Here is a 21,688-nt window from a genome sequence, read left to right as displayed (position 1 = left end):
GGCAGGGGAGACAAAGTTACCTGGAGTTGGGGGAGAAACACAGCCAGGGCCCTGAGTAAGAGGCAGGCAGCCAGGCCAGCCTGCAGGCAGGACTTTGCCCAGGGGTCCCCAGCTCCCTGCCCGCTCCCATGTGCCCCAACCCTGCTGGGGAGGGGGGCTCCCTCCTACCCTCCCAGGAGCAGCCACTCAGTGCTCCACTCTCACGGACACCCGATCCCAAACCTTCCTCACCCCTGGCTGCTTGGAGAAACAAGGGTGCTGAGGACCAGGCAGAATGGGGTCCCCATGTGTGTGTGTGTGTGTGTGGGGAAACGGCCCATCAGCACTATGGATGCAGGTGGGCCCAGAACTCCTGCTGGATCCTGCCATTCTCCGGGCCGGCGGAGAGGGGGTCTCCCCAGGCTGGAGGGGCTGAGGCAGGCAGTGTCCAGCACACAGTGCAGGCCATGGCAGGAGGGAGGGGGGCCCAGCCCCCCAGGGGGCCCTGCTGCACCAGGCTCCTCACCTTGCGGACATGGCAGGAGAACAGCACCGAGCCAAAGTGCACTTTGTCCTTCAGGGCCTGCACCCTCCTGGCGAACTGGGTGGCCATGACAGGGTTTTCAGCCACCTGGAGAGCAGAACAGAACCGGGGAGAGGCTCCGTCAGGCAGAGAGGGATCTCCCCATGCCGAGGGGGAGGCAGAGCTACCTGTGCAGGAGGCAGGCTGATTCGGCACGGAGCAGGAAGGGGCTTTCGCTAGCTTGAGCGCGACTCTGCCGGTAGCACGGCGTGCTGCGCGCTCAGCGGCTCCCTGGAGCTAAGCAGGGCAGGAGCTGCTCGGCACTCGACTGGGAGACCCGCGCAGGGGGAGCCGAGGAGTCAGCTGCTGATGCTCTTCCCTCTTGGTCAGCACTGAAGTGATACCCGTGGGGAGGAGAAAATCCCACAGCAGGCCCACTCAGTCTCCAGCCCTTTGCCCACCCATGCCCAGCTGGGATCTGTTGCCCCGTGGTAGCACCCTCCGGGCCCATTCCCACGGCCTTGATGCCTCCCCAGCCCTGAGCTCACTCCTCTCCCCCAGCCTGATAGGCCCCTGGATGGCCCTGGCTCCGTGCCGTGCTTTACAAGCCCTTTGAGTTAAACTGGTACCCCCACCCCATGTGTTCACTCTCCATGCCCAATGGGCAGCTGGGATGAGAAGGCCCCCGTGCCTTGCTCCCATACCGGTTTGGAGCCGGTTTTGTCGGGTTAGCTGGCACTTCTGAGCTCACTAAAGCCAAACAGGTTTAAATCCAAGTGCCGGTGTCCACCCTGGGAGCCTAGAAACTGGGTCAGGCCAAGGACAGTCTAGTCCGGCCTGCTGGCTCTCCTAGGGGCCAGTGCTAGGTGCTCTGGAGGGGAAGGTGTCGGAACCCACAGGAGCAGATGTGCTCCCCACAGTAGGTCTCACCCTGATCACTAAACACAAGAGGTTGGTTCGAGCCCCAAAGCAGGAGTGTGTTAGCATTAACAATGGTCACTCTGGATAGTCCTGTTAGCCAGATAAACAGCCTTTTGGAATCTTGCTCAGTTCTTGATGTCAGTATCATCCTGTGGCAGTGAGTTCCACAGGCTGATTACAACTTAAGTGAAAGTGTTAGCTTAGCAGGTGCAGCTCTGTATGTAGAGCCAGGCTATGCATCCAGTCTGTGGGCCTGGCTACTGCCTTTGCCTCAGAGCCCACCGACACATTTAACAGCCAGTTTCCTTGGCTTCCTCTCCTCCAACTCATTCCTAAAGGTCCCAGAGGATACAGGATCCTTCACGGCCTGACCTAAATTACGCAGCTGCGTGTTATTACGGTGGCTGCATTCCAGCGGTGTGCACGGAATTTGTGGAGCACTCTGGATTGACGGGCCCAATCAAAGAGCTGTTATGATCCAGTCCTATGGCAAACTAGCACGAAACCATAAACAGCAGCAGCCACCCGCAGAGGCGTTTACTCTCGGCTCAGACACAAGGGCCTGATCCTGCTGCTAGCCACAGCAGTGTAAATCAGGAGGGACGGCGAAGCAGACAGCGTGAGATCAGAATCAGGCCCAAATCAAACTCACACACACTCCTCTCCTGGCATGAAATGACCGGAAGGGGTTTGCAGGGTATCTGCTCCGCTGCCTTGTGCTTCCTTGTGGGGACCATCCCAGTGTTCAGAGCCCTGCCGGGGTGAATTCACTGGTGGGGCCGGGAGATTTCCACCACACAGGCCCTGTTTGACCAGCAAGTGCCATGTGGCCATGGCGGGGCCAGCTGTGGGGTTAATTCAGCCCCCATGGGCAGGGTCCCGTACAGCCAACGCTTTCAGCCGGCAGCAGCGTGGGGCTTTGTCGGCTGGAGAGGAACAATCTAGCCTCTCCGAGTGCCCGAGCGAGAGCTACTGGAGACAACCTCCCATTCCTGGCGAAAGGCAGGTGCATCTGGAGATGTGGATGCCCGCTGTTCAGGGAGACGCAGCACTCAGAGTGCGGGACTTGGAGAGCCAGGCACAGCCCCAACTCCCCGCCCCATGCACCCCCGGACACGAGTGGCGCACATGGGCCCAGACACACCCAGAACAGGCCCCGCACGCTCCCACGGAGCCACACACTACACGCACAGAGACGCACACAGGCATAGACAGACGCCCAGCATATGCACACAGGCAAACACAGAACTCCTGCTCTCACTCACACAGACACACACAATGCCTGCCCAAAGCACACCGGGCAGACATCCCCCCCAGATGAACACACAGCCAGCTAGTGTAGGTCTCTGGCCACACACAAACACAGCCAGACCCGTGCCCCCCCCCTCCCCCCATTGAGTTCCCTGGAAACATGCTGGCTTGGATCCTCCCAGGGGAAAGGAACACTGGGGCCCCTCTGGGGAGCTGAGCCACAGCCCAGGGAACAGCTGCCAGAGCAGGAAGTAGGCAGCAAAAGGCCTCTCAGTGTAGCAAGGAGGCACCTGCTCCTGGCAGGCTGCTGAGCCAGAGGAGAACAAGAGGCCAGTCAATGCCCAGCGTGGGCAGCGTGGTGGTGGGCAGCTCTTGGTCCAGGTTGGCATAATTGAAGGGATGACCCTGATCCCCAGGGGAGACCTGTCACCCCACTGCAGCCTAGTTGCCAACTAGCCTGGCACATGACCCTACCAAGGAGGGATGGGGAGTTTTGTTTCCAGATCCAGACAAGTGGGGGGTGGGTGAACCCCCCCCACACTCTGCCCACAACCCAGTGACTGAGAGACACTGGAGCTCAGAGTCACCCTGGCAGTACCAACCGGGGAGGCAAAGAGAAGGACTTGCACACTGGCACTCAGCCTGGCACTAGGCAGAAGGGAGCCGCACCACACAGTGGGCTGAGGCGGAATGGAGATGGAGTAGCACAAAAATGCGGCCACTTCTGGGGTGGGACGCAGCTGCCGTTTAACATCCCGCAGCAACGTGGCCAAAAAAAAAAAAATCAAAGAAAACGTTGCATCTAGCTGAAGCCACAATGGGTGCCAGAACGTACCTCAAAGCTGGAATCTGGCCGGGACCCCTGATAGTTACAGGAGCGCCCAGGCTCCTCAGTGTCAGATGGGCACCACCTGCGGGCGGCCCCGCGCCCCCTGCACTGTACAGGGGTACGGACTCACAGAGAGGAACGCTGTCACTGGTACCGCTCCTGGGGTCTCCTCCCAGCCACACGCTGCTTGGCTTGCGCAAGCCGAGGGACCCCCAGCCATTCCTTCTCAGCCTGGACATGGGAGGGGCGAGGGGGCAGAGCCAGGAGAGCCCAGAGGAGGAGGGGCACAGGGGACCAGCCCGGGAGAAACAAAGAGAGAAACGGGGCTGTAACGAGAGCCTGTCGCTATGGCAACTGGAGCCTGGCAGCAGAAAGCACCTGTGGGCGTCGAGAGCAGATGCTCGGGCGGGCAGCTGCCTCCCCCGCCCCTCGCCCAGCTGGGAAGCCCTCTGAGCACAGCACCCACCTCCCCCAGTGCTGCTTTCACAGCATGGGAGCAGGAGGATGCCCTGCCCCCTTCCAAGAGAGCAGCGCCCCCTGCTGGATCACCGAGGCCACGCCAATTCCCCACCTGCCTCCCATCCCGAGCCCACTCTGCCAGCGTCACTGGCCCAGCAGCTCCCCGGGCCAAAGACTCACCGACGACAGGTAATCCCGGCCCCAGTTCCTCTGGCAACCCCAGTCTTTGCGCAAGCCCTGCAGCACTTCCATGGCCGCCACCTTGGCCTGGATCTGCGCCATGTCCGAGGGAGGGATGTTCTTCACGATCTGTCTGGCTCGCCACCTGCAGCGAGGGGAGGGGGCTCAGGGATCCTGGCTGCCCTGCTAGGCTCCTGGTCCACCCCTGAGCGCAGCGCCCTAGCCTCTAGGGGGCAGCCTCGCGCACAGCATCCCCCCCGGGCAGGCTGCGAGCCGGGGGCCTGCATTTGCTCTCCTCGGCTTATCGTAAAGCATCGTGCCCGGCTGCCACTGGGCATATCCCGTGGGGATGAAGCAATCACTGCCTACTAGTCAGCTGGGCACGGGCCGAGGCGTGGGGTAGCCAGGGGGCTGTGGGAGAGGAGCGAGGGGCATGGGCTGAGCTGGGGTGGCGGGGGACGGTTGCCAGGCTGCACTGTGGCTGATTCTAGCCTCGTCAGCGAGGGGCCCAGGGGGAGCAGGGCGTGCGTCCAGGGTGCCACCCCCCGGCGTTACCTGCGGAAGAGCAGCTTGCTGTTCTCCTGGAACTGCATCAGCACCGCCGGTGGGTCGGGCCACTCCACGCTCTTGCCATAGTCGGCCATGCTGCGCACCGCCTGGAAGCGGTGCACCAGCTCCAGCAGGTATGTCTTCACCTTGAGCCGCTTGTAGTAACCCATGATGGTGTAGATGGCACGCAGGTACCGGCAGCGCCGCCGGGCCAGGGCCCCCCGCCACGCCTGGGACAGACACACAGACCCAGTCACAGCTCTGCTGGCAGGGCCTCACATGCCAGCCCCCAGGACCCCACACCCAGTGCCCTGCGGCCATCAGGAGAAAACCCCACGGCCAGCGACTCTTGCGTTCAGAGCCACACAAACCATGGGGCCATCTCCAGCCCCACACCATGTCTCCTCTCTCTGCCGCAGGAGGATTCCAGAGCCCTTTACAAACCAGGCACATGGGGATCCCTCCACCCACCACCAAAGGGCAGCCACCTCTGGGGTGGGATGCAGCAGCTGTTTCGCACGTGGCAATGTCGCACAACCATTTAGAGCAGGAAGTGAAGGAGCTGTTGGCATTGACGTGAAAACGCAGAGGGAATGACAGCAGGAAAAAGGCAGCCCATAGCACAGTGGCTCTAGGGCCTGGGAGCCCAGCCTGGGCTGGCTGAAGAGTTTTGAACCAAACCTTCTACTATCAGAACCACAGGTGGCTCAGTCATGGGGAGAGGCTGTGGTGCATCATGGGAGATGTAGTCCGGGCAGAGGCACAGTCTGTGGAGTGGGGCAAGCACAGTCAGGGGACTGCACCCACAGGGCACAGCGAGCACCTGGGGCCCAACCTCAGCACTGCGCCCCTTCATCGGACCTTGCCTGCCAGCAACCCAGCTCCATTAGGTACCTGCCGGATCACGGGCAGTGCCCGCCCTTCCCTGCCCTCCCCTGTGCCCATGTCCTGTCTCCCCCTGCTCTAACTCCCTCACACACACGGAGGGGATCACTTCTCTTTGCCTGGGGGGGGCGGGTAGAGCAGCTCAGCAACACCCCTCCAGCACCCCCTCACCTTCTGCAGCAGGAGCACGATGATGGGGATGAGCTGGGCCCGCTCCTGCTCCAGGCAGAAGAGGGTCTGGGGCATGCGGATGAAGAGCTTGGTGTGACCATAGGCCACGTCATCCTGGAAGCCGTGCTGGTTGATGAGGGCCTGTGTGGCCTCCTGGTCCGTGGGCATGAGGTGGTTGGGCCACGTGTACTCGCAGGTCATCTTATACCTGAGCATTGAGACAGCAAGGTCCTGAGCACAGAGAGCAGCCGGGCTGGCCTCCGGGGAAGGGGCAGCTCTGACCCATGGTGGGGACCGGGGTCAGGACGGAGCGGGAAGGGGAGGTGCAGCACAGGGCAGCAGGATCATAGAAGATCGGGGTTGGAAGGGACCTCAGGAGGTCATCTAGTCCAACCCCCTGCTCAAAGCAGGACCAATCCCCAACTAAATCATCCCAGCCAGGGCTTTGTCAAGCCTGACCTTAAAAACCTCTAAGGAAGGAGATTCTACCACCTCCCTAGGAAACGCATTCCAGTGTTTCACCACCCTCCTAGTGAAAAAGTTTTTCCTAATATCCAACCTAAACCTCCCCCACTGCAACTTGAGACCATTACTCCTTGTTCTGTCATCTGCTACCACTGAAAACAGTCTAGAGCCATCCTCTTTGGAACCCCCTTTCAGGTAGTTGAAAGCAGCTATCAAATCCCCCCTCATTCTTCTCTTCTGCAGACTAAACAATCCCAGTTCCCTCAGTCTCTCCTCATAAGTCATGTGTTCCAGTCCCCTAATCATTTTTGTTGCCCTCCACTGGACTCTTTCCAATTTTTCCACATCCTTCTTGTAGTGGGGGGCCCAAAACTGGACACGGTACTCCAGATGAGGCCTCACCAACGTCGAATAGAGGGGAACGATCACGTCCCCCGATCTGCTGGCAATGCCCCTACTTATGCAGCCCCAAATCAGGATGGGGTGGGATAGCCAGGAGCCGATGGTGGCAGGACGGGGAGGTGCAGCTGGGCCAGCTGGAGCGGGAAGGGGAGGCTCCGCAGAGGGCAGCAGGGAGCTATGGTGTGGGGCCAGGGTGGCTGGGCCAGGGGAAGCAGGATGGGGCGGGCGGGCCAGCGGGGGCAGGTACCTGAGCAGGAAGCGGCCGTAGGGCTGCCGGTAGGCGAAGCCGGCCCGCCGGACCCGCACGTTCTCCAGCAGGCCCAGATACTCCACCTGGTGGCGGCAGCGCTCGGCGTCGAAGAGCAGCGGCGACTTCTGGTCGTTGGGCTTGATGCAGCGCACGTAGTACGGCTCCTGGGGGGAGAGGGGGGGTGCCACTGAAACCGTGGGAGGGGCCCTCGAGCGGCTGCTGGGACCGTGGCTCTGGGGCAAGGGACTGAGGCTCTGGAGAGGGGATGCCAGTGCAGGGGGTGTCGGGAGGAGCCCCCAGGATGGCTGGGCAGGGAGCGGGGGGAGCGGTGCCAGGCCAGGTCGTATGTGGGGACGAGTGGGGAAGGACCCCAGGGCTGGCGGGAGGGGAAAGGAGGGGTCACCTGCTTTGGGAATGAGTGGGTGCCCCTCGAGGCCTCTGTCTCCAGAGACCCACCCACGAGAAGCCTGGGAAAGGCAGGGCGGCCCCAGGGGATCCCCCCGCTGCAGGGTGAGCCGAGGGGCGCTGACGGGGCTGGCTGCCCAGGGCCAGCCAAAGAGTGGGGCAGGGGGCTAGACTTGGGGTCTGCCAGGCGCTGGGAAGTGGAGGTGCAGGCGGAAGCCCCGCAGGGCTGGGACAGCGGCAGGGTGCGCTTGGTGCCTGGGTGTGAGCCTTGCCGCCCCAGAGGGGAAACGTGCCCCTCCAAGGGGAGCGACAGGGTGAGCCCAATGGCTCTGTGGCTCCACAAAGAGCGCCTGGCCTGGGCTCTGCCGGCCACACCGCCAAGCCCAGGGCCAATCGTGTGCCGCAGCACACACACTATCCAGCAGGGGGCGGTGACGCTCACCCCCCCACACCCCCACATGTCTCTTCACAGGGGCACAGCGCAGGCAGCATCTATCTGGGGTCTGGGCAGCCGGGTAATTTCAGAGCTTTGGGGCCTGAGAAACAACTATCACTGCTGAGGCTGCAGTTTGGCTCCAATAAGAGAACCAGCCAGGCCTGGCCCATCCCCGCCCCCTCAGCATGGTCCATCCCTGTCCCCTTGGCATGCCTGGGCCACGTGTGAGCAGGGAAAAGGGATGAAATGGGAATTTTCTGTAATATTTTTATGATGCCACTGCGTGCCTCAGTTTCCCCTATAGCTTGCGCAGTTACCTAGTGGGCAGAAGGGACTGTGTGCTCTCAGGACAGGCCGGCAGATAGAGGTATGACCGTCACGCAGCTGTCTGAGCCGGGCTGGGGCGTTAAAAACGACTGGCCAAGGCTGACCGATGGAAAATCTGAGAAGACGACGGCAAAGCCAATCACCGGGCTACTGAGGCCTGGTGACCAAGGACCCAGAGGGAGGGGGATTTCCCCACCTCTCCACAGGGAAGCTGGAGAACAAGGCCCGGGAAGGTGTGAGCTGGAAGGCCTCGGTGATCTCAGCTGGGAGCTGACCATGGCGGGCAGATGGAGACAGAGCCGGGGCTCAGCACTGGGCTGACCAAACTGGTCTAGGCTTTAACCTGCAGCTCTCTGGGCTGAGCTAAGGGTTGCTAGGCTGCATGCCAGGCGACCAGTGCCCGTTCTGACAGCGCCATGTAAACGGCACTGCCCGCGCTTGGCCAGGCATGTTAGCCCCTGCAGAGTGGGCAGGTCTCCCTCAGTTCAGCTTGGCTGGACTCACTGAGCAGAGCTCATGGGGGTGCTGGAGGCCCAGAGGTTCAGGCTCGAAGGGGCTGAGGGTGCATGACCAACCCTGGCGGAAGAGCGAGAGCCCCGGGGTGCGGCACACTGAAGGGTTCCTCCTAGACACCGCTCCAAAGCTAGGGGTGTAGCCCCAACCCCGTGGATACAGGCCCCGGGGACTGTCACAGCCCCAGCCCCACTCAGCTCCCCACGAGCATGGTTCAGAACTCACTGAGGGGGAGGGGGTAACCAGAGGAAACTCATGAACCTGGCCGTGGGCAACCAGGGGCAGTCCCAGGGAAGCCGCAGGCAGTGCCTCACCTGTGTTCCCCAACTGAAGTGCAGCCCCCTACTCTCAAAGCAGCCAGGTGGTGCCAAGAGAGATCTGGAGAGGACGGGTGCCCGTGAGGGACAACACCCCCGTCCCTAGGGCAGTCAGGGCCGGGGGAGAGTGTCTCCCCTAGCCTTTCGGGGTGCTGCTGCAGGGAGAAGAGGGGCCAGCTGAGGGCACTGTGAGCTCCTGTGAGCCCTGCCCACCCCACCGCTCCGGTCCTGCCCTGGATGCACAGTGCCAACCTGCTCCGAATGTCCCATGGGAGCTCCCTGGGCAGGGCGGTGGGGGCATCGTCTTGGGGCAGGCTGTGCTGTACGCGGCTGGCCAGTGTGTGTCACCACTGCCCTCTGCTAGACAGATCAGAACTGCTCAGCTGTGTGTCATAAGCCCCACACTGCTGGAAGGGATTCTCCTGTAGCTCAGATGGTAGGGGCTGTGTTATGGGAGCAGGGGGGCCACTTCACAGCTGTCCCCATGGTGCTCTCATGGCTTACAGTGTGCAGCCCAGTGCAACATGCTGTTACAGTATCAGCCGGGACAGTGTTTCCTTCTGGCCCGATGGATGGGAGAAGTGCTGCAGCCATGGGACAGGGACAGGCGGCTCCTCCGCTCCAGCTGGGTCGATCCAGGAGACATAATCACGGCTCTGAGCCTCGCTGCAGCTCACACAGGAGCTAAATTTGGTTGAGACATCAGCTTGCCAGTGACAGCATCAGCAGCAGGTGCCCAGGCAGAGCTAATGAGCAGCTAGAGAAGCGGGGAGTGAGGAACACTCAACCCAGCACCGCCCAGGGCTTGTGTTCTCCAGTGCCAGGCTCAGCCCAGCCCTCCTCCCACACCTGTGCCACAAGCCCGAGCCAAGTCCCATCCCCACGGCCAGCCCAGCAGCCAAACAAGTGCCGGCTAGCTAGGGGTGTCTCCATGCATGTGTGGGTCTGCTTTAGTGTGCGTACATGGATAGTGTGCGTCCCTGTGTGCATCCATCGCACATATACACCTCCATGGCTGTGTGTCTCTCGCTCTAAGTCTGCGTGGATCCATGCAGGTATGGCTGGGTGGCCACGTGTCTACATGTCACGTCTATGCATACATCTCCGCCTGCCTGGCCATGTCTGGCTGGGGATGCATCCAGGCATGTGCCTCTCTCTGCATGCCTCTGCCCATGGGTGTCTGGGTGGCTCTGCGCCAGCCTGGATCCACGTGCACGTCTGTCTGGTCCAGCGACACACATCTGGGCTCCCCGCCCCCAACTCTCTCCTTGGCTCCCTCCCCCACCTCTCACTACTTCTCTTCCTACCGAGGGCTAATTTTAGCTGCTGCAGCTTCTGGGAGCAGGTTCCCGATCAGAAATGGGAGCAAATGCCAAATGATTCATGGGTATTATTCACTGCTGCCCGTTGCCAAGGCAGCTGGGGTCTCCGCGTGTCTCCACTCAGCCAGACACACGCGCTCCCCTTTAAATCAGTTCTTTATCCTTGCGGTGAAACAACCAAAGGAAACAGCTAATTGAATGGAGCGTGTGCAGGCTGTGGCCGGGGCAGAGGGTCGGTGGAGGGCAGGACCGGGTCAGGGCTGGGGGATGCTGCTGTTCAGAATTGGCTACACTGGCCAATCTGCCACTTGGCTTTGGCTAAGAACCAGCAGGCAGCCTCTGTCGGGGCCTCTCAGGGGCCCTCAGCTGCTGAGTGAGCCAGGATTCGCACTCAGACCTGGTTGACCTGCAGGAATCAAACCCACAGGTGGCTACACTCCAGGGGCTAACAGTGCCCTCTTAGGAGCTGGCCCTTTAAGAAGCCCGGGTGGAGCTACTCATCAGTTAGCCAATCAAATGACCCTCAGGAGCAGCGGGCCAATCCGGGGAGGGAAGGGAGCAGCCTCAGAGGGCAGAGACAGGTGGAGGACCTGGTTCCTGGGAAGGGAGGCCCTCGTGGCACTCAACAGCTCCCCCTCTGGCAGGAGCAAGCATGGCATGCTCCCAGACCTCATCCATCCGGGGCTCTCCCACCGTCACACGGGGACGAGGGCAGAAGGATGGGGGGAACCATCCAGCTGTCTCGCCCCTGCCCAATCACCACAGCACCCAGCCACCAAGCAAGCTCACAGGCTGCAGGGGAGCAGAGCAGGTGGGAGATGTATGGCTGGGTGTCCTGCCGGCCAGCCATGCTGCCACCCGTGGGGGGTGGCTTAGAGAAGCTGGGCAGGGAGGGGGCCGCGAGGTGGCGGCTCTGTGACTGGAGGGGTCAGTGCAGGACGGGCGAGGAGCAGGGCCTCGGAGGTGCACTAGGGGCAGCCTAGGCGTGTGGGGCTGGAAATGCCAGGAGGCCTGCCCCTCTCCTGGGATTTGGGCCCTTCGGGGACAGGGCACTCCAGGAAGCGCCCAGGTGGCAGACATATTTGGGAAGGGAGGTGCAGGGACACTGTTACAGCATAACCCCAAATGCCAAGCCTGGATCCAGGTTCTGGCCTGAGAGCCGGAGCCTTCCCCTCCGAACGGCTGTTCAGAACTCCCTGAGATCTGGGAGAGGCTGGATCCCGAACCTCAGCCTGCCTGGGCTTGACTCTGCCTGCTAAGGGACACAGAATCCAGCCTGGAACCGGGGGGAGGCCCCGGGCCCAGACCTATCTCGGGGTATCCCACCTTTGCCAATCTCCCATCCCTACATGCAGCCAGTGGCCACCATGGACTTAGGCAAGCTCTGTGGCTGTGTAGGGCCCTGCTTGCCGCATGACACTGGCCCCAGGAGCCGAGCGCCCCGACTCCCCTGGGAAGGTCCTTCCAGGCTCCCAGTCCAGACACAGGAGGCGGCTAGAGGCCAAGGAGCATCTCCTGTGGGTGTACGGCAGGAGGTGGGAGGAGGCAGCCCAGGGAGGGCGTTGGGGGGGGAACCCCCTTGCAGGTGGGGTATCCTATTGTTCAGTCACATTGGACACTGTGGGACCTCTGGCCAGCCCTGCTCACTGCCAGCAGCAGCCAGAGAGTCCTGGTGAAGCAGATGACCAAGGAGGAGCCGGGGTGGGGTGGGGGGTTACCTTGGAGGCCAGGTTCTCCACCAGTGCCACCATGGAGTTCTTGAAGAGGGTGGCAGCCGTCAGGGGGCGCTTGGTCACCTCAGTGATGCTGACCTCGCCCTCTGGCCACATGTCCCTTAGGACAGGGTCTGTGCTGGGGAGAGATCGTCAAGGAGCATGAGGGGCCGGGAAGCCGACGGTCAAGGACGGGGACACCAGGGTGAGGGGAGAGCACGGGCCCCGTTCGTCTCTGCTGTCCAGGGAGTTACTGCAGGCAGAAGACTTTTGTGGGGAGCTCCCCTCCCGTCCCCTATATTCCCTCCAGCCTCCTGGGCCTTTGCCTGGACCCAGAGCAGGGGTCCCTGGTGCCAGGAGAGACACAGGGGGAGCAGGATCCTGAGATGGAAACGGGCCACAGGGCCCAGATCCTGATCCAAGGCTCCCCAGGTAGAGCCACTGAGGTGGTTCGTTTAAAGGAAGGGCGCCACCCGGTGGCACAGAGGAAGGTGCAGCGCTGCCCAGGAGTTAGGAAGCTCCATAAGGCTGCTGTTGCCCTGTGCAAAATTGGCCTCCCATGTACGGCTATCAACGGCGAGGGAACCCAGCCAGGGTTTGGATCCTGTCCCAACTGCCCCCAGGCTGTTCCGGCTCCAGGAGCTCCCAGCCCATTATTGCTCCCCTCTGCCTCCTGGATTCAGTCAAGGGAACAGGACTCAGAGCCCCTCCCGCTGGACAAAGCCGGCCCACTGCTTGCCAATGGGCGGCCTGTGGGAGATGAGTCAGGGCTGTTCCTGGCTCCGGTGCCCATCCTCACAGTTAGCCCCCTCGTTGGGAGCCTCGGCAGGGAGCCTGAGGGCTAACTGGCCTCGAGACCGAGGTCCCCGCTAGGTCATGGCCGAGACACCCTGGTGGGGGCAGCTGCCTGCACCGTACCTGCTCTGTGGCTCGACAGGGGAGGCATGTCTCAGGGCAGCCAGGCTGAGCCCCTTCTGCAGCACCAGACCCCCTGATCCCGCAGAATCTCTCCTGCTGCGGCTCTCGCTCCCTCTCCAGAGCTGAGGCTCGGAGGCCAGCCCCATGTGCCCGGTGAGGCTCAGCCCCCTGGGCGTGCAGCAGGCCTCCGGAGCCCTCACCTGTTGTACATCAGCCGCTTGAAATCTTGGAAGAGGGTGTCCTTGTTCTTGTCGATAAACCCCTCCACCGAGTACCTGCAATTCAGAGCAACGGGGGCACGGTCACCTCCAACCCCAGCTGCTCCCCTGTGCTATGGGGAGGCAGGTGCTGTCCCTCCACTCGGACCCCTCAGCCCAGGATGGGCTGCAGCTGGGATCCTGCTAGGGCAGACACAGGGAGGGGAGGAAGGGGCTGGTGGTTATCGCACCATGGGGGTTTTGCCACTAAAAATTATTGTGGCACCCTTAAGGCTTAAAAGGAGCAGTGTCCTCACAGGCACATTTTGAAACGGTGGCACCTGGGTCACCTGGTCATGCAGGGAGCGTCCGGTTTTGCATCCTGCCACACTTGGTGTCCTGAGCATGCACCCATAACCCCCTTGGTCCACACTGCAGCCTCCCCCCACACACACACCCTGGGGATGGGGAGGAGGCTGCCCTCACCCTAGAGAGGTGGCTGACTCGAGCTGCCCAAACGGACGCTAAAGTCCCCGTGGGAGGTCTGCAAAGAGTCAGAGAGGACCCCGGCGTCCTGGAAGCTGTTCCCTCCCCCCGACCGAGCAGGTTCCAGCAACCCAGGGCCATGCATGAACGATTGCTGATTGCCTTTGCCCACGCAGAGTCAGAGCTCCGGGGAAGAGCTGGACGGGGCTGGAGAGAGGGTGACGTGACGGGACTGACACTCCCCAATGGCCGAGGGATTCCCCTGAGACCCTCCTCTCCTTTACCCTCCCACTGCAAACACACACGCACACTCACCCACGTACAAACACACACACACACTCCTTCCAGATCCCCCCCGATGTGCAATCGTGCACACACATGTGCACATGCATAACCCCCTCAGGGAGACACTCGTGCCCACACGCACACCCCCAACATATCACACATATGCGTGTGCACAAGCACGGCCCCTAGGGAGACGCACTCCCCACAGGTGCACAGCCAGCGATGCCCGCTCCTGCCCAGCCCTGCGTTCCCACCCCCAGGGAGCCAAGCGCACATGGCCCGGGGCCTGTGCTTGCTCCCCGTACCAAAGCTGTGGGCTTGACTCCTCTGCCTGACTCAAGATCCCCTGACACAGGGCGCAGGCCTCCCCCCTGCCCAGCTAACAATGAGCCTTGAAATCTCTGAGCAAGCAGCCCTGCGGAGGCGGCTCTCCTTGTGAACGGCAATGCAGCTCCGCAAGGGGCTGTGGGGGCAGCCTCCCCCATGTGCCTGCGTCAGGAGGCTCCTGTGCCCCAGCCGGCTCCTCGCACACTCATCTCCCCTTCTAGGCTCGGAGTTGAAGTCCACCCGGGCACCCCTCTCCCCGAGAGACGCCTGGTCCGGGCTAGGAGGAGGCTGGACTGTGAGGGCCCCTGGGATCAGCGACGGGAGGCATTTGGGATCTGCCCAGAATTTCACAGGACAGTCCCTCGCCCGGCCAGCCTAGCTCCGGGCCCAGAGCCCAGCACATCCTGGCACAGGGAGGGGAGAGGCCCGGGGAGCCTGCCCCCAGAGCAGCACACTGGGCCAGAGACAAGACCAATTTCAGTGGGGCCTGGAAAAGAGCCGCACACGAGCTGGGGAACGCGGGCCTGGGGGAAAGGGGCTGAGAACTAGCTGCAGAGCGTGGCGAGGGGCTAGCGGCGGGGTCTGCTAGCGAGGGAAAGCCACGAACCTGCCGAGAGGGTCATGTAGCTGCCGAGAGCCGTGGAGAGAAAGAGCAGAACATGTCAGCGCTTGCTGCCTGTGAGCCCAGCCAAGCTGGGGGGAAGTCTCCTGAGGGGGCAGGGGAGCCCCTGGCTTTGACTGGAGGATACAGGCCAAAAGCTTGCCAAGGGGCCGGGGATCTGAGCTTTGCCTGGAGAGGCCTCAGAGGGGCCAAATCTGGCCTGGTTTCCAAGAGGGCTGAGCAGTCACCTGCTGAGAAACCAACCCCTTGGGGGTGTCTGCAGGTGGAAATCCTGTCCAGTGTGCAGGGCACAATCCTACCCACCTGCCCGAGTGGGGTGCCTCCTCGGCCTGCCCGGCTCAGTCTCTCACCCCCTGCAGACAGGTACTAAGCCACCAGCCCTCTGGGTCAGCAGGGAGTCCCCTGCCACTCTCCAGACAGGGCCCCTATTGGACAGAGATGCCAGGCCGCCAGGTGGGACCCCGCTGGGCGTCACCCTGACCCCGGGGGTCAGGGGCAGGACTCACGTGACGTTCCCGGCGTAGTGTTTGATGCGGAAATCCCGGCCGAACTCCATGGATTTGTCGGTGGTGCAGAGCTGCGAACACACGGTGGGCTGAGCCGGGAGGGCACAGGCAGCCAGCGTCGGGTGCCCACACATCGGCGGGAGGGGGGTAACCCACCACCCGCCTGGGCACCACTGCAGACACAGGCCCTGTCCCCAGTGCAGGCCAGTACCCCATACTCTGGTATGCCTGTCCTGGCATGGGGAAACAGCCCCCGTCCTCATGCCCTGCACCCCCCCTTCTCCCCTGCCCCAGCAATCCCCCCCTCCCAACTTCACTCCCACCCAGTGCCAGGCCAACGAACCGGGCAGCCCCACGAGGTGCCAGCATACCCAGAATGCACCAGTGAGCGACCCTCTGGCCCCCACTCAGAGGAGAGGAACCTCCCACCCCTCCAGCCAGAAGCGCTGGGGATTGTGGGGGGTGTGTGTGTGTGTTAAGGTTACAGGGAGGGTAAATTTGTCCCGCTCCTGCAGAAGCCAAGGAGCTCCCTGAGACAGCGCCCCCCTCCCCCAAAGGGCCTTTCCCACCTAGCAGGACCCAGTCTCCCTCCCACTCCTGAGCCCTTTGTCTTCCCCACAGTGGGCGGCCTAGCCCCCGCCCACCTAGCCGGTGGGGCTCAGCCCTGACCCCATCTGAGCCCGGGCCCTGAGGTGCCCATGTGTGGGGCGTTACCTTGCGGCTGGCGTAGTGCGGGTGCTTGCCCAGCTTGGTGTTCATGGACTCCAGGAACATGGCGTCGGTGACCTGGCCCCCGGTCAGGCAGGCCTCATCCAGGATGGAGATGATGCCCTTGTGCGGCTGCTCCACCAGGTCCACGATGATCTGGTTGTTGAAGTACTCGATCTGAGGGGGGCAGGGCAGAGGTTACCGGGCACGGCCCTGGGGGAGCTCTGGGGTTGACCCCCACACTGGGGGTGGTCACAGCCTGGCCTAGGGTCCCTCCGTGAACAATGGAACCCCTGAGCCGGGCGCGGGAGAAGCCTGTGTCGGGCCCCTCGGGAGACAACGTCGCTGGCTCAGAGCAGGGGCCGCAGCAGGCGGGAGTTGATTCCCCAGCAGGCGAGAGCTCCCTGGGGCAGAGCTCCTGGCCCAGTGCCCCGGCAGGAGCGGCTCTCGCTGTCCTGCTCCTGGGGGAGCTGTCTGCCCCTAGCCCTGGGTGAGGGTCACACAGATCGCTGGGAGGAGCCCTTCCGCATGGCCCTCCGGGCAGGGACCCCTCGCCCTTCCCCATCACGTGGGGTGCTTCCGCCCCCACGCTGCCCTCCGGGCGGGGACCCCTCGCCCTTCCCCATCACGTGGGGTGCTTCCGGCCCCACGCTGCCCTCCGGGCGGGGACCCCTCGCCCTTCCCCATCACGTGAGGTGCTTCCGCCCCCACGCTGCCCTCCGGGCGGGGACCCCTCGCCCTTCCCCATCACGTGGGGTGCTTCCGGCCCCACGCTGCCCTCCGAGCGGGGACCCCTCGCCCTTCCCCATCACGTGAGGTGCTTCCGCCCCCACGCTGCCCTCCGGGCGGGGACCCCTCGCCCTTCCCCATCACGTGGGGTGCTTCCGGCCCCACGCTGCCCTCCGGGCGGGGACCCCTCGCCCTTCCCCATCACGTGGGGTGCTTCCGCCCCCACGCTGCCCTCCGGGCGGGGACCCCTCGCCCTTCCCCATCACGTGGGGTGCTTCCGCCCCCACGCTGCCCTCCGGGCGGGGACCCCTCGCCCTTCCCCATCACGTGGGGTGCTTCCGCCCCCACGCTGCCCTCTGGGTGGGGAACTCCCACCCCAATGGGACACTGGCACCCCCACGCTGCCCCCTGAGCAGGCGCCACCCCCCCATGGGGCTCTGCACTCACATGCTGCCACTCAATGCCTTCCCGCTGATACTCCTCCTGCTCCTGCCTCAGGATCAGCTCGATGAACAGCTGCTGCAGCTTCTCGTTACAGTAATTGATGCAAAACTGCTCGAAGCTGCAAACCAGCAAAGTGCACAAGTCTCACGGTCTGCACCCCTCACTCCATACCCCCTTCCCCATCCCTCCACCCTACTGTACGCAGCACCCCACCTCGCACTCTGGAGAACACACTGGGCTCCCGGGCCAGGGCTGGCTGGATGTGCTGGCTACCCCATGCCCAGAGCCAAGGAAGGATTCAGTTCATGGGGGCTGGGCTGAAGGATCCACTCCACGCTAACCCCCCGTGCTGCACCTTCCGAACAAAGCACTTTGCATGCCGTGACATGTGAAGAGTCACTGCAATGCAGCTGCCTCTGGGCTGGAATGCAGCAGCTGCTGCCCAGCGCACAGAAACGCGTCGCAGGAGTTTAGGGGAGCAGTGAAGAAGCAGCCACAGCAAATCAAAACGCGCAGGAAACGTCTGGAGGCTACAACGCGACCCCGGCTGAAACTGGGTCCGTGTGAACACCTCAGCTCTCACCAGGAGTGCCCCGGGCCCTGGGTGGGCAGCACCTCTGCTTTAGCCCCCCCCAGGAGGCACAGCAGCCCCCAGCCCCACCCACTCAGATCAGCACAGCTCCTGACCCACTGGCACCTGCCATCCAGTGACCCAGCCCGATATGGCCTTGCATTGGGGGGAAGGAGAGGGGGCCAAGCCTGTGATCAAGCTGTCAGTGGAGTGCACAGTCCGCGGCTGTCCCCTGAACCGGGCCTGGGAGCAGCAGGCAGACGGAGCCACCATCCAGCCCAGCGGATTGGTCCCTTGGCCTGAACCCCTGCGGCCAGCGACCCGCCCTCGCTCTCCCTCTCCTCCACGCGTGTCCCCAAGGCCCTCTGCACATCAACAGCTGCGTGCTACCTGGAGCCACTGGCCCTGGCAACCTGCCCTCCTCCCCCTTCCCCACCGTTCCAGGGTCGAGCCCCAGCAAATCAGCCCCAGGCGTGACCCCAGCCCTGGTGCATGCTGGGAGAGGAGGCGGTGGGTAGGTCTGGGTCCTGCTGGGCAGGCCTCCGGCTGGGCTGGCTGCATTGCCCGAGGTGGCTGGCTGGGCTCTACCTGTTGCTTTTGAAGATCTCGAAGCCGTAGATGTCCAGCACAGCGATGACGGTGTTCTTGCCGTGGAGCCGGGCGTCGTAGTTCTTCACCTCGATGACGGTGTTGATGCGCCCCACGATCCAGCAGAAAAGCCGCTCGTAGATGGCCTGGGGGAGGGGCGGGGGGAGACGCCATGAAGCGGAAGTTTCCCCCTGGCAGCTAGTCCCAGGGACTGGTAAGGGTGAAACTCTTTCCACCAGGTGTGGGGCATTGTACCTTTCGGAAGCAGGCGATGCTTAAGCCACGCCCTCCGGGGGCGGGGACAAGTTTTTGGCACTGGGACATGTGGGGCAGGCTGATGTGCAGGTTTCACTACTGCCCCCTGCTGGATGAAATGTCATGGCTGTGCAACTCTACTGCCACCTAGTGGCTGCTGTGGATCTAAGCCTTAACCCTACTGCAGGATGGGGTGCACCTTTAGCACAGGGGCTGCGGGGTTTTTGCAGCTGAAGGCTCTGGGTTTGATCCCCACCGGTGCCCCAGCGTGGTATAACCAGCCACGTCCACATGGCTGCAGCCATGGTGCTGTCTGGAGCGGCTGACCCCAGGAAGGGCTTTGAGCAGCTCCTGGCCTGTGACCCTGGCCTGTTTCTATCCATACTCTTCCTCCCAGGCTCCCTGACACGGCAGCGTGGGTGCCTTGGATGGAGACGGATGTGGGGCACGTCAGAACAGCCCCACTCCAGGCTGCGGGGCTGGCTGCTGCCAGTTTAGTGACCTAATTTAACGCATCCATAGTCCCCATCAGCACGGGATGGCAAACTAGCCGGGGTGCCACAGGCCCAGGGCAGAGCAGCCAGAGATGCCCAGTCTCTTGTGGGCAGGGTGACCATCACAGCACAGGGTGAAGCCTGCCCCACAGCTGCCTGGCCTGGAGAGAGAGAGAATCCAATATGTAGCTGGGGGCGAGCTGGAGGTCACAAAGGGGCACTGCCCTGCTAAAGGATGGTTCCTGCAGCGGCTCAGCATGGGGGCTCGGCAGGGCCCAGCTCCCAGGTCCTCTACCCCTTTACCTTGGCGCAGGCGTCCCTGGCATAGTTGGCTTCCTTGGCGCTGTGACCCTTCTCGATGACCTCCCCGCCGCCCGTGGCCACTGCACGGTACAGCAGGGTTCTCAGCAGGCTCTCCGGCCGGGTGGAGGTCAGTTCCGCCAGCTGGGAGACCAGCTCCCTGTTCTCTATCTCCACGGCGTCTCCCTCGGCGACGAAGCTCACGTTGCCCTGGAAATCCAGCGAGAGAGACGCAATCAGCAGGGAGAGGGCACTGGCTTCCCACTGCACGGGCCTGAGCTGGGGGAAGCCACCGGTGCCCCATGGACACTGGGACATAGAATCATTGAATCATAGAACTGGAAGGGACCTTGAGAGGTCATCTAGTCCAGTGCCTTGCGCTTGTAGCAGGACTAAGTATTATCTAGACCATTCCTGACAGGTGTTTGTCTAACCTGCTCTTAAAAATCCCTCATGATGGAGATTCCACAACCTCCCTGGGCAATTTATTCCAGTGTTTAACCACCCTGACAGGTAGGAAGTTTTTCCTAATGTCCAACCTAAACTTCCCTTGCTGCAGTTTAAGCCTATTGTTGCTTGTCCTCTCCTCAGAGGTTAAGAAGAACAATTCTTCTCCCTCCTCTTTGTAACAACCTTTTATGTACATATCTGCTCTAAGCCTTGCGAACGGTCCTGAGTGGGCATAGAAAACACACCGTGTGCAGAGACGCTAATGCACACACCCCGCACGAGGACACACAATGGACAGACGTCAGACAAACATGCACAGACCTGATGCCTAGAAACGCAGGGCCCGATTCTCCGCTCCCTTATGCCTCGTGTTGTCCATCCCGAGGGTTAACCACGAGGGTGGTTCACACCGACCAGTACAGGTGTGACCGGTGCCTGGGTACCAGGCTCAGGGCCCACAGAGGGGCAGCCACAGGAGTGGACCCAGCATGTTGTAGGGCAGGCAGGTGACGAGCCCGCCCTGTGTCATGTCAGAAGTGGCACAAACTTCACCCCTTGCTGCAAGTCAGCTCAATTTCCCTGCCCAGGGTCAGCCGGCACCAGCCTGCCCGGACGCAGTCACAGGCTAGAAGGGTGCACGGGGCCACATGGAGGTGCACGGGGCCTGGCTCTGCAGACTGAGAGTGAAGGCCCCATCGCCAGGACTTGGTCCTATGAGTGGCCACTTTTAAGGCGGGTCAGGTCACTGCACTGCCCGAGGCTAGGGTGACCAGGTGTCGGGTTTTTGACCAGAAAGTCCGGTCGAAAAGGAGACCTGACAGCATCCGGTCAGATCTATGGACCGGACACTCAACATCTGGTTACAGCAGGTGGGGGAGGTGCCAGGTCATCACCAGCCATCCCCTACTCAGCTGGGGCTGCCTCCTACCTGCGTCAGGGGCTGCAGCTCCCAATCCCAACTCTGCAGGCGGGTCCTTCCTGACCCAGGTGCGGGGCGGGGTGGAGGGGGAGAGCAGCGAGTGACAGGGAGAGGACGAAATGGGGAGGGGCCTCAGGGAAGAGGCGGGGCAGGGGCAGTTCCTCGGGGGGACATGTGGCACCATACGTCTGCGGGCCCGTGTCTGCGTGCAATCAGGTTGGCAGCTGGACCCACCCCTCATCTCTGCTATGGGCCCCACCAGCACCCTACCCCAAATTGACCCCACCACTATCTGTGCTAGCCGGGCCGGACACGGCACAGGGGAAGGGATGTATCCGCTGACCAGGCCATCACTTACCAGGTGTAAAATAGTAGCTAGGATCTTGTAGACCGAGTCAATCTCCTCCGGGCTGAAGCCGATCACCTTCATGGCATCTGCCACAGCCTTGAAGTTGGACTGATCACTGGCCAGCAGCTGGAAGAAGCCGGGGGGTGGGGGGGAAGAGCAGCAGAGAGAGATGAGCCAACGGTTTCCAGCCCTGGGGAAGGTGCCAGCTGCATGGCCCTGGAGTCCTCCATCTGGCCACAGTTCACACTGGGCCTGGGGAGCTGCAGGGCGAGCATCCTGCACCCACAGCCCCTCCCCGGGGCCTGCCCCTGCCCCAGAGAGACCATCTCTACCAGCAAGGGGATCGCTCAGGTGTCTTGGCCCACTCAGTCCTTGCCAGCAGCTAGTGCCCACGGGTACAGAGCCCCTGGATCCACTGAGAACTGGGCTGAGAGCCAGCAAACTCATTTCACAGTGGCCACCAGGCAGCCAGGAGGTGAGAGTGGAACTGATGATCTACCTAGCGCCCATCACTGCAGTGTCTGGCCTGGAGGTGAAAGGCTCGGTGGCCCTCTGCCTGGCACCCGGGGCCCCCTCTGAGCTGTGTGCAGCAGAAGCCATGTCCAGCTGGATTTCTCCAAGTCCTTCCTGTCCGCCTGCCCTGT

General features: G+C 62.5%; 1 protein-coding gene across 1 annotated transcript in view; it reads right to left on the bottom strand.

The window, feature by feature from the left end:
- Positions 1-21,688, bottom strand: part of MYO1G (myosin IG) — a 62,921-nt gene that overhangs the window by 25,421 nt on the left and 15,812 nt on the right. Inside the window, exons 8-20 of the mRNA XM_073334895.2 lie at positions 21,054-21,170; positions 19,330-19,536; positions 18,278-18,423; positions 17,122-17,236; positions 15,952-16,122; positions 15,238-15,308; positions 13,015-13,089; positions 11,903-12,035; positions 6,862-7,028; positions 5,748-5,955; positions 4,698-4,921; positions 4,143-4,287; positions 506-610 (exon numbers count right to left, since the gene is read on the bottom strand). Of these exons, the coding sequence (XP_073190996.1) occupies positions 506-610; positions 4,143-4,287; positions 4,698-4,921; positions 5,748-5,955; positions 6,862-7,028; positions 11,903-12,035; positions 13,015-13,089; positions 15,238-15,308; positions 15,952-16,122; positions 17,122-17,236; positions 18,278-18,423; positions 19,330-19,536; positions 21,054-21,170 (1,884 nt within the window). The remainder of the gene's footprint in view (positions 1-505; positions 611-4,142; positions 4,288-4,697; positions 4,922-5,747; positions 5,956-6,861; positions 7,029-11,902; positions 12,036-13,014; positions 13,090-15,237; positions 15,309-15,951; positions 16,123-17,121; positions 17,237-18,277; positions 18,424-19,329; positions 19,537-21,053; positions 21,171-21,688) is intronic.

The sequence above is a fragment of the Lepidochelys kempii genome, chromosome 2 (genome assembly GCF_965140285.1).
Source record: "Lepidochelys kempii isolate rLepKem1 chromosome 2, rLepKem1.hap1, whole genome shotgun sequence".
NCBI lineage: Eukaryota > Metazoa > Chordata > Testudines > Cheloniidae > Lepidochelys > Lepidochelys kempii.
Note: the sequence above shows the minus strand (reverse complement) of the source record. Positions and strands in the feature narration are given on the sequence as shown.